The sequence below is a fragment of the Drosophila mojavensis genome, unplaced genomic scaffold (assembly GCF_018153725.1).
Source record: "Drosophila mojavensis isolate 15081-1352.22 unplaced genomic scaffold, ASM1815372v1 contig_36, whole genome shotgun sequence".
NCBI lineage: Eukaryota > Metazoa > Arthropoda > Insecta > Diptera > Drosophilidae > Drosophila > Drosophila mojavensis.
In genome coordinates this window covers 2,157,007-2,169,078 of record NW_025318858.1, presented here as the reverse complement: position 1 = coordinate 2,169,078, position 12,072 = coordinate 2,157,007, and the positions used below count along the sequence as shown (strand labels likewise).

Genomic DNA, 12,072 nt, shown 5'->3' with positions numbered 1-12,072 from the left:
CTTGACATCATGATTTCCCTTATTCAAGAAGTTCTGTATTCCTTCATTCATATGCTGTTTCTTTACTCATTCATTTACTGCTTTATTCGCCATTCCATTCATAGTTTCCAGCATGATTTTTCTCAAGCGTAACGTCGGCCTTGCTTTTCAAGCAATTGCTTTTAATGGTTTTAGGGGGGATCATAATATAATATCGTCCTTCAGTTGTTCATCCATTATTTCTCTCATCCTCTCCCCCTTCACTTTCTAGCTTAGAAAAAACTGTCTTTATAAGTCTGTTCCAAAATTCCATTTGTTCCATTATTTAAATTCTTATGGACGATATATCCGCTATCTCTTTAAATCTTTCAGTCCTGTTAAGTTTCGCTTTCATCCCTCGAGCATTCAATCCGATCTATTCACAGCTCTTTCCAACACTTTCCAGTCTCACATATCATACATATACACTTCGATAACTTATCGATAACACATAAATCAATTGATCATTTCGACTTACCTAAATGCTGATCGACACGCTTCTTGGGCTTCTGTACAGATGCATAGGGATCACTGCAGTAATCCTGCCGGGACGGATTTTGACTATTGCGCAAATTGTGATATTCATCGCCCACCTGGCTGGGCGTGGCCGTCAAATGTGGATATGGTGCATAATCGTCGACAGCCCCATAGCCGCCATGCGTCAACGGATCATAGCCGTAGGTGGGCTGCTGTTCCACATACTGATTGAGTGGCGCCTGCACCAAAGTCTGCTGATTGCTAACGGCGGCCGCCGACATTTTCACCTGCCACAGCGAGTCCTGCGAGTTGACGCTGCCGCCATTGTTCGAATTCGAATAATTATTCTCCATGTAGCCCATGTTGACCCCTGCAAGCACAAAAGAAAGAAGCGAACAAAGTTATTGAATTGTCGACAGCGAACCCAACTGAAATCGAACAAGTGTCGCATAAATCAGCTCGGCAAATCCATAATTCTATCGACAGATAGATTTTTGGCGCCTTTATAAAAAAAAAAAAAAAAAAAAAAAAAAACAGAAAACCCAATTCAGCACGTGTTCGCTGTTGGCAGTGCTCGACTAGGAGATACCTTGCATTGGCTATGCAGAGCAGCTGTAGGATCAAGGTAAAGATATACGAAATCGGACATAATCCAAATTTTTGTATTCATTATAAAAAATTTTTATGCTGACTTGAATCCCACACATAAGTCTCATCTCATCATAACCGATAAAGAGTATGTATATAGAGTATATCTTGATCTGAAGGACAAGCTGAGACGATCTATGTGTATTAGAATTATTTTTTATATAAGAATTAAAACCAGTTATCAATTACACTTAATCGCTTCACATTTCAAATGGAGCAGGCAACGTCTCGTCCTCCTCCTGCTCCTGCTCAACCCTCTTTAAAAGTGGAAAGTTTATCCACATCTATATCTCCAACTTGATATTGATTAACGCATAAAAATTACAGCAAAAGTGAGAGTAAGGGAAAGGCAAACGCACAAGCAAAAGTCAAATCAAATAAAATCAATTTACGAACTGTGCTCAAATCAACAGGGCGTAATTAATGGCAGGCATATTGTGTATACGCCACTTAAAAACTACGCCGTAAGCCCATCATAAATATACAAATCTATGTCGCGCACTTTCAGACGCCCCTCCCTCCGCCCACCGCTCACTTCAACTTCTTAACTGCGTTGCTTTTTGTAGTTCTTCACAAAGTTGACTGACAAATTCTTTTTACGAGCTACGCGAAACAGAGGCAAAAGGCAGCAGCAGCTGAAGCAGCTCAATTGTTGGTTGGGGGCGTGGTCGCATTATGTCCTTGCGGTGCTTGTTACGCGACAGAACAAAGGCGTTGACAAGCACCAGAAGCAGCAGGAGCAGCGGCGACAGCAATGAGCCCGCGCCTTATTACGGCCAAAACAGTGCCCGAATCGTGCCTGCCTTATGCCTTTTGCCATTTGCCTTTCGCTTTCGGGACTTGGGAGCTTCTGGACGGACTTTGGGTGCGTGCGAGTGGAGCCTTTGTTGCCTCGCATTTATTATTATTTTTATATCGTGATAAATCACTCATAAATATTAAACGCACGCTTGCTTGAACACACAGCAAAACAAAAAACAACAACAGCAACAACAACAAAATACAAAAATTCAACAAAATAAACAACAAAGTTTTTGGAATTTTCAAACCGAATAATTGCGGGTTGTGCTGCAAAGCGCTTTCGCCTCTTGTTTTTTTTTTTTTATCAAATAAAAAGTGGAACAAGGCAAATGGATTTTTAAAAGTTTAAATTAGAGCTCAATTTTTGTAAAATATTCATTTGCTTAAAGTAGGTAAAAATAAATCATAATTTTTACAAATATAAAATGTTTAATATCTTTCTAATACCCTTTCTAATAATAAATTTTGAGCTTATAAAATGTTTACCAAATATGTCTATATATTACCAATATCAAAGTATATAGTCAACAGCATATGAATATGAAATAGAAACATTTTTTTTATTCAAAGTATAATAAATATTTTAATTAATATTTTTATATTATTATCACTTTTTTTTTTTATTAAATTAAATAGTGGAAGTTTAGTTTTTATTATAAAAATAATTATTTATAGACTTAAAATGTTTATTACTACTTCAGGATCCAGAAATATGCAACATTTTCCAGCAATTTCTCTGCAATATCTGAGGCCTATTGCTGGCACCTCCACGAATAGCTCTCATATGAGTGCTCATCTATCATATGCTCCATAACTCATTTACTCTTCCTCTTCCACATTCCAAGTCGACTCACTCCTCGCTTTTCCTACCACTCCTCCCACCCTTAGCTTAAAGTTAACGAAATTCCCTCACTCATGCTCCTCATGCTCCACAAATTTAACGACAAGAGGCAAACAAACAATTTTGGATATCGCCCGCGTATGGCAGGCTCAACTGTTGTTCCATTTGCCAGCTGTTCCGCGTTTCGTGTCCGCCGTTTCTTTGGTTGCGTGCCTCGTGTCTCGTGACTTGCTTTTATGGGACATGGTGGGCGTGATAATTTTTATGATTAGCCATAAAACTAAAAACAGTAATAATATTAACTTCATACCCATTGCCATTTTCATTTCCATTTCCATTATATAGAGAGCTAGTCGTAACATTCTTTGCATATTTCCAATTGTAATTTTATGCAAGAATATATTTATATATATATTTTATATGTGTGTGTATATATATCGGGGGAAACTTTTCAATTTGATAAGCATCAAATCTGTTGGCTCAACTTTTGATTGCGCAAGTTTTTCGGCCGAGCCGCCCAAATACAAAATAGCAAATCTTTGGCCAAAAAATATTCGTCGTCTATACAAGAATTTTAATGCATGCCCCCGCCATGCTAATGGACGGGTGCAGGGCTGTGTGGGCGTGGCAGTTTGTATATTGCCTACTTTGGCGCGCAATTAAAGTTTTGTGCTCAATGCAAAAAGTTTGCCACATTGATTTGAGGCTTAGTTGCGGCTGCCTTTGGCGGGGCTTATTAAACGCGTTCACAATTTGCGCTTTGGCATGTTAACGACTCTTGGCAAAGTTGCAGCTGCCCAGCTTCCATTCATTCCCACCCCCACTCGCCCATTCGCTCTCTAGACAAAGTTTACTAGCAGCAGCGCGCTTATAATTATGCAACATTTTTGTGCAGCAGCCGCACAATAAAAACAGTTTCAAATGCCATTAACGGTTAACTAAACGGCAGCAGGCAGTAGACGGCAGCAGCAGCAGCAGCAGCAGCAGCAGTAGCTAGCAACGCAGCCAAGTAGCAACAGTTAGAGCAAGTGCAGTCGCTTTGCACCTGCAACATGCGGTGTTAAATGATGCCGCACTCCATGCTCCACACTCCACACTCCACACTCTCTCCACTCCACAAGAAGCAGCCAGCCAGCCAGCCAGGCTGCTCGCTCTGTCCTCAACTCCGGAACGACCTTTTGGCTGCGCCTTGTTGCACTTTTAATTAGCGTCGCGACGCAGTCAACGGCTGCTGCTCGACATTTGGCCCAAATGCGCTTAAATGTTAAGAACTGGGCGCAGTCTGTAGAGATTGAAAAAGCGACTGTTGGAGTTGGAAGTAGGCAGCGGGCAGGCAGCAGGATGCAGGTAGAGGGCAGCAGGATGCAGGCAGAAGGCAGAGAGCCTGTGTACTAGTTTAGAGCACTTGTTGTAGTATGGCCTGCCTCTACACCTACCGCTAGCAATGCCTGCTCCCACTCTCCCCCTCTCCCACTCAGCTGGCCCCACCTCAAACTTCCTCCACTTGCGCTGTATCGCAATTTTCTCTTGCTGGCGGCCTTTTTGCTGCTCTTGTTGCACCCGGCCTCAACTTTGGTCGACAACACAAAAAAGAAAAGCGAAAGTTTTTTTTGGGGGTAGCTGCATTTTTGTGTGTGTTGCTGCGCTGAGCTTCACAACTTTTCGCAGCAGATTCACGAAAGAAAAAAATATAAAAAATAGTAAGAAATAATAATAATAATAAGAATAATAATACGGCCAGCGCTGCTCATTCGCACAACAAACGAGGTCAAGTTGAGCGGCGAAAAGTTTTCACTTGCATCTTCAACTTTGCGCCGTTATTCACAACAAAGATTATCAAATGCACTTTTAATACACTTTGGATACAGCAACAAATGTAGAAGAAGAAGGAGCAGAAGAATGCTTGGAACTTGCATAAAACATGAATTTCTCTAACGGGTATTTTATTAAAGAACTTTGAAAGAAGCAACAAAAAATCAATCAACAAATTTTGATTTGTCTGAATATTTATATATAAATATATATAAATAGATAATAATAAATATATTTAAAAAAAAATAAATAAAATAAAATTAATTATTTTAAAAATGTTTGGCTAAACTTTGCAAAACATACATTAAAAATATTTAATTCGAATGCAAAAATATTTAGTATTAAATTATGGGGTAAAGGCTCTTTATAGAGTTTCTTTTTCCTGAGAACATTTTTATGCCAACTAACTATTTATTTATATTTATTAATTGTTGAATCATGCGTGTACATATATACGTGGCCTTCATAGAAAACTGTTTGTTTGCTTTGTTATAAAACGTTCTCATAATTCTAATAATTACGAAATAAATATTCTGAGAATTGTTTATGAAGTGCATTAGATTATAGAAATTTATTATGTCCAATAAAAAAAAATATATATATACTTATACCGCAAAGCGATAAGAGCTAGCTTTTCGACGTATTTAAAAGTATATTTATAAATTTCACTTTTCTCAAGCTCGTGCTTTAAAAGTAATTAATTCGCTCAACTTCTAGTTTTCTCTCTTTCTCTCTCTCTCTCTTTATACAGTTCGTCTCAATTATTTTAATCTCTATTGCTTTCACTCTCTATTTAAGTTGTTCTCTTCTATTTCCTTTATCGTTTTTAATTTCTCTCTCCCTCTCTCTCTCTCTCTCTCTCTCTCTCATCCCCCTCCACGTGCATCGCTTTCAATTTTCGAAAAATTTTTCATCGAAATTTATTTTATTAATTGCATTTTTTTTCTCGACATTTTTTATATTCTATTATCGGCATTGTTTCTAACATCCTCTTCATACTCCTTGTTCACCTTGAGCGAGTGGTTGATAACAGACGACGCCTGCTGTGGCAGTGGCGCATAGCCCGGTGGTGGAGGCTGCTGTTGTGGAGGTGGATAGACTGGGTAGCCAGCTGGTGGTACAGGTGCGCCCGCTCCATAGTTGAGCGGATATGCGGGCGGATTATATGCATAGGGCGCATTCGGATACGGTTGATATGGATAAGGCGGATAAGTCGGATAGACAGGATTATTATATTTATGCTTCTGCTTGTGTTCACTGCTATCGCTGCTATCGTTGCTATCATTGCTCTCATTGCTCTCGCTGCTCTTGCGGTGGTTGCCCGCCAGGACACAGCCAACCGAGCAGCAAACCAGGAGCAGAGCCAGGAACTTATTCATTGTGGAGTGACAAACGATTCAAACTTTCCTGCTGAGCACTCAAATTGAACTGAATCTTCAGATTGCGAATTCAATCCAAATGAAGGTCTAGGTCTTCTCGTTTTTATAAGTCTATAGACTGATAAGAGGGAGAGAGAGAGAGAGAGAGGGAGAGAGAGAGAGAGGGGGAGAGCGCGCATCACACGCGTATTTACGCGGCTTATCAATGCAGATGGGAATATATTTTATATTTATATATTATTTAGCAAATAATATGAACTCTCAGCAGCCACGAGCTCTAATAATTTATATTTTATGTATTTATTTTTTGTTTTACTTAAATTTTGTTTACTTTCAAGTGCGACAAACAAAACAACAAAACAAAAACAATTTAAAGAGGGGTTTGCACGACTAGTAGATACCTGGCACTACCAAGGGCAGATTTTTAAGCTACATTTAAAAAGCTATCACGAATTATTATTATCCATAATTATCATAATAAACTCCTACTTATTTAAGATTAAATGTTTCAAGTCCCTAGCTTTTTCTGCTCTGTCACGCCTCCTTCTATTGCTCCAATATACCCTACATTATTTTTCTCACTAATTACAGGGTATATAATACATATATGGTATTTATTTTTGATGGTCCTTCAATTAAGTTCATAAGTCAAGAGAATTAATCTAACAAATTTCTAGGAATTTCGACTGCAAGGCGATTATGTTGCTCCCTCACATAAGCTGATAATCCCTCGCTCACAAGCATTTCAAATGTAAAACTTAATAATCATTTGCCAAAAGCCGAAAGCTTTCCAACAGAACATTTCCTCAACAGAGGAAAAGTCTCATAGTTTTGGGAAAATTTATAAAAGACTTTGCTTTAACAAAAGGTCAAACAGAAAATTGTGAATTAGAAATTTAAAATTTGTAAATCAAGAATAAATACATTTTTAATAGACTGAACTGAGCTTGAGCTCAAATCCCCAAATCTGTTGGACTCTAATACAAATTGGCAGCTTTGAAGTGAGCCGAGGCAAAGACGAAGGGAGTAGAGAAAAGCTGAGAGTAAGACAGAGAGAGAGAGAGAGAGAGAGAGTCAGTCAAGTGAAAGTTTATTTTTCATATTTGCTAAGAGTTAAATTCAGAAGAAGAAGAAGAAAAAAAAAAGAATGCTTTGCTGAGCTGGTCAGCTGCTGCAGAGCAGAGAAACGAAATGCTCGCAATTTTTTATCTCCATTTTTAGTTGTTTTTATTTTCAGCTAACGCCTACGGCTAGACAACATGAACAACAACTAACATGTCCAGAGGACATGTACTCCAAAAGGCGACCAAAAAAAAAAAAAAAAGAAACCAAAGCCAAATAAATGCAAACAAATGTCGCTGTCGTCGACTCGCCGAAACCAAAGCCCAAAAAGGCAGCGAAACAAGCTGAAAAAAAGCCAAGAGAGTGGAAAAAAAAATCTTTTGCGCGCTGAAAATTTATGCGCTAAATAAATAAAGCCATGAACTCGATGCTACAAATGTTGTCTGCTGGCTCGCTCGCCCTTTGTGTTTGCAGCTCGAGCCCCGCAAAGCAAACAGCCGCAAAATAGTTTTACACAGTTTCTCCCTCGCGCTCTCGCTCGCCCGCTCTCTCTTTCTCTCTCTCCCTCTCGCTAAAAAACGCAACCACAAACCCGATTCGAACAACATTTATGCTGCAGCGTTTTAGGCGCGTTCCCAGCCAATGTTTCTGGCTGGCCGCAACACTGTGCAACAAGGTTTAAATTATTTTTTTTTCCTCCCATTTTTTGTTGTTGTTATTCTCTTGCCCTAAGGCCAACAAATTTCCCAGTTTTTGTAATGGAAAAGAAAATATTTTTGCAAGATAATATAGTTTAGCTATTTTGGCTTTTGTTAAAAGCGAGCGAGCATTCCACATAGAGAGCATTGCTGTCGAGCCTTGGCCAGCTGACTGAGTTCAATGACAAATATCTATGAACTGTGCCATTTCGCCTATTTGTTTTCGCCTCTCTCGTGTTGCCCTGTGTGTGCTGTGTGCTGTGTGCTCTGTGCCGGCGCTGACCAACTAATTGGCTTTAAAATCTAAACACACTGCTGCTGACATGGCACAGATTGCAGCACAGGTTCATTGAACGACCCGGCCGGACTGCATCTAATGCACAACAATATATGAGAGCCTTAACCCACATATATATGCAAGTATAGAAATGGTGTGCAAATATTGCTGGCGTGCTAGAATAGTGGCAGAAAACAACAACAACAACGGCTAAAACTAAAACTAAAACTAGGCTAGCATAATAAAAACAATTCCAACTGGCACTAAAATCTATGACTAGCGCAAGCAAAACTAATTGGAAATAAGTTGCAATATTTATTGAGTCAAAGAGCGGGTCAACTATATATGATATATGCAATATGAATGAAAGAGCCACATATGATCTATGAAAGAGAGAGCAGAGAGAGCAGAGAGAGCAAGAGAGGCATAGCGCATGAGACGCAATAGAATATAAGAATGAGAGGGAAATTTAGAAAGAGTATGTGTATGTGACAGAAAGAGAGAGAGAGAGAGAGGATTTTTGTGAGCGAGATACTGTGTGAAAGAGACAGAGAGTGATCTAGAGCTTATATATAGGACTGGCACTAGGAGTAAAGGAATATTAATGGAGTAAATAGAAAATATGGAAGGAAACAAAGCTGTTTTAGGAAAAATTAAGTAGTTCTTGAACAATATAAAATTATTTTCTTCCAATACTAATACACATACTGTTTCATATTTATAACCCCTTTGCAACAAGAAAATATAATTCCCCTTTCATACCTCGCACAATAAATTATTGTAAAAATGTTGTAATTTGACAGAATGTTAACTTAATAAAAATATAATCAAATAACTGCAATCGCAGGCAAAAACAATTGTTATCAAAGCGAAGCCAATTGCCTGCGCGTGACTCGTGCAATTTGCAATTAGCTATGCACTCGACTCAACTCAACTCCACTCAGACTCAGACTCAATGCAGCTGCAGCCATTGTTTTTTATTGTGAACATGCAAAGTTCATTAGGTATTTGGCCTATGCAATCTTTTTTTGCTGAAGCTTTTAACGACAGCAAGAACAACTGGAAACACACATTTAAATGGCATTTGCAGGTAGAGAGAACACAGTGCGAGGGAGAGAGGGGGGGGGAGAGGAGGGAAAGCAAGAGCATGAGCCAAAGGCTTGGATTTTTATGCAACAATTAGCGCATACATTCAGCTGCAAGCAAATCTCAGTGTGTGTTGGTGGGTGTGTGTGTGTGTGTGTGTGTGTGTGGCACAGCTGTTACCTGTCTGCACGCTCTCTCATTTTAATATTCATGCCATTTCGCTGGCTTCCACTTTCACTAGCCAAATTAGCCGTTCGCGCTTTTCTTTTAAAATGCAATTAAGTGCCAATGTTCGCCAGCAGGCACACACACACACACACACACACACAGGCACACTCAGACACAAGTACAAACACCCACACTCACACACTCCCCTGCTTTTGGGCTATATTCACTTGAAAATTTTAATTGGCATTCGGCAAACACTTGAAACTCGGCAACTTTTATTTATTTATTTTTTTTTTTTGTCGGAATGAGCCCACACAATAGCTGCCATTTGCAGCAACCCCAAAGCTGCCATCCTATCCCCCTCCCCCTCCCCTTCCCCCACACTCACTCTCGCCGCCATCTCTGTTTAGCAATTGCCAACTATTCGCAGCAGGCGCACTTGTTGTACGTCCCATAGCAAACCAGAAAATATTGCAATTAAATTTTTGTCCAGCAGCTTAAAATTCTATTGCCATTTAGCAGAGAGCAACAGCAACAGCAGCAACAACAACAGTAATAAAAGAAACAAAAAACACACACAAAAAAAAAAACATTTTTAATTTGCACGTCATTACAAAAAAAAAAACAACAACAACAAAAAAGAAATGGCACAACAAAAGAAATTGAATATCTGGGCATAGACGAGTCGCGCATACGCTGAAAATTGAAATGGGCAGAATATTCTCTTTGAAGGTGGCTTAAAAAGCGAAGGATGATGATGAAGGATGATATATCACAGATCTTATTAGGGAAAGTGAGAAGGGGCGAGAGGCTGACAGATATACAGAGAGAGAGGGAGAGGAGTGGAACAGCAGATGATCTATGACTGAAGTGAAAGAGAGACAGATAGAAAGCGTGAGACAGAGAGAGAGGTGGTCAGTGCGTATAAAGTGACAGGCATCTATAGATAGAATAGTAGAGATATGGAACGGGAGAGAATTAGAACAGCAGGCATAGACGATGGGGATCAGAGAAAAAGTGGCGAGCGAAGCTCTGAGAGATGTATCATGGAAGTAAGATACCGAGATAAAGAAGGAACATGAAAATAAATAATATTATAAAAATAATTATCAGAAATTGATGGAGAATAATCTGATAAATTTATATTAAATTATTAATATTTATATAAATATTAATATTCAAATATTACATTCATTCATTGGAATATTTAACTGACAGCTTTTCCCAACATGTCTATATGCCTTTCAATGCTCAGATCCTATATGCCTTAATCTGATCCCTTCTACACTGCACTCTTCTCCATACAGTTCTCTCCCATCACATATGCAATATACCCACACGTAAGGCTATAAAATGTCAGAGAATATCTCCAATTTGTGCGCCCACCATGTTAAAGGTTAATACCTCTTATGCTGACCAAAGTCCCCATTGCCAAAAAAAAAAAAAAAATAATAAGAGCAGACGAGTCACAGGAGCGGATGTGTGTGTGTGTGTGTGTAAAAAGCAAAAGAATAAAAAATAAAAATAGAAGTAAACCAGAACAACAATTAATAATGAATTGTATTGCGTACTGTGTGAAACCGCAGAGGGGCGTGCCAGCGGAGGAAGTTTGGAGCTGGGGTGTGGAGAGGGCGGGGCAGGGTTCGGAGGGGGGCGGACAAACTGTTGTGGGTCCAGCTTACGCATTCATTTTGTGCGCAATTTTCATTTTGTGAAGCGTGGATATGGTTGAGGCGGACGTCACTCGAAAGGACGACAAGGACGCGCCGCTAGCATGAATGGACGTGAGCGTCAAGCAGCAACAACAAAAACAACAACAACAATAAATGGCAAGTATATTACAAAATGCTTTGGCGAGGACGTAAACGTTTAGGGAAAAAATTGCTGTTTCAACAAATTTACAACGGAAGTTGAAGTGTTTTGCCGTTGTGTGTGTGTGTGTGTGCGCCGCAGGTGTGTGTGTGTGACTGTGTGTGTTTGTGGCTTGCACACCTCTGCCCCACCCTGACAATTGGAAGTCCGTGAGGGCGGCGCGTGATGAATGCGCATGGCCATCGATTTGCACTCAACTCCATTTTGCACTTTCACATTTCATGGGCTACATAATTTGTGTGGTGCACACACCGCAAGGCACCACACGGCACCATCGTGCACCCACCCAGCACACTACACAACATGCTTCCATCAGTCGAACGGAGCTGTGCGCGTCAGCACGGATTTCATTTTGTTTTCTGATGTGTTTTGTGGTGGACAATGAAAAATCACCCAAAACATTTTGCCATCAGCATTCAGGGATTGCCTGAGAATGCCAAAGACAGAGAGAGAGAGAGGCTAAGAGAGAGTGTGAGAGAGAGGGGGAGTAAAGGGCAAGAGTGGGAAGCGAGTGACCGACATGGCCCGGAAGTATTTCGCACTTTTCGTTGTGCTTAGGTCTAGCTAACCCAACATCCAGGCAATACTCTCTCTTTACTGAGTGTTCAAAGGGTATGAAGAATTTTTTCATCAATTCAAAGAATTTTGGAATCGAAAATTTAAAAAAATTGTATTCATTATTATAAATTATATGTGAAGTGAGAATTATTCAGTGTCGATTAATTGAAACTGGTGGATATTATTTGTGAAATTTAAATATTAATAAGAGAATGGGGATATTTAAATATTTATTATTTATTTATATTTTTAATATTTATTTTATTTCATTTAATATATTTATTGATGTAATTTTTTTATTTTATTTTTTTATGTAATTATTAATTTTAGTTAATGTTTTCTTTCATATATTTCATATACTTATTTATTTTATTT

At 39.1% G+C, this 12,072-nt stretch overlaps 1 protein-coding gene across 1 annotated transcript in view; it reads right to left on the bottom strand.

The window, feature by feature from the left end:
- The window catches only part of LOC6575757 (Down syndrome cell adhesion molecule-like protein Dscam2), a gene marked incomplete at its 5' end in the record, with an annotated part of 63,315 nt that overhangs the window by 10,292 nt on the left and 40,951 nt on the right, over positions 1-12,072 (bottom strand). Inside the window, one exon of the mRNA XM_002001725.4 lies at positions 497-865. Coding sequence (XP_002001761.3) covers positions 497-865 — 369 coding nt within the window. The remainder of the gene's footprint in view (positions 1-496; positions 866-12,072) is intronic.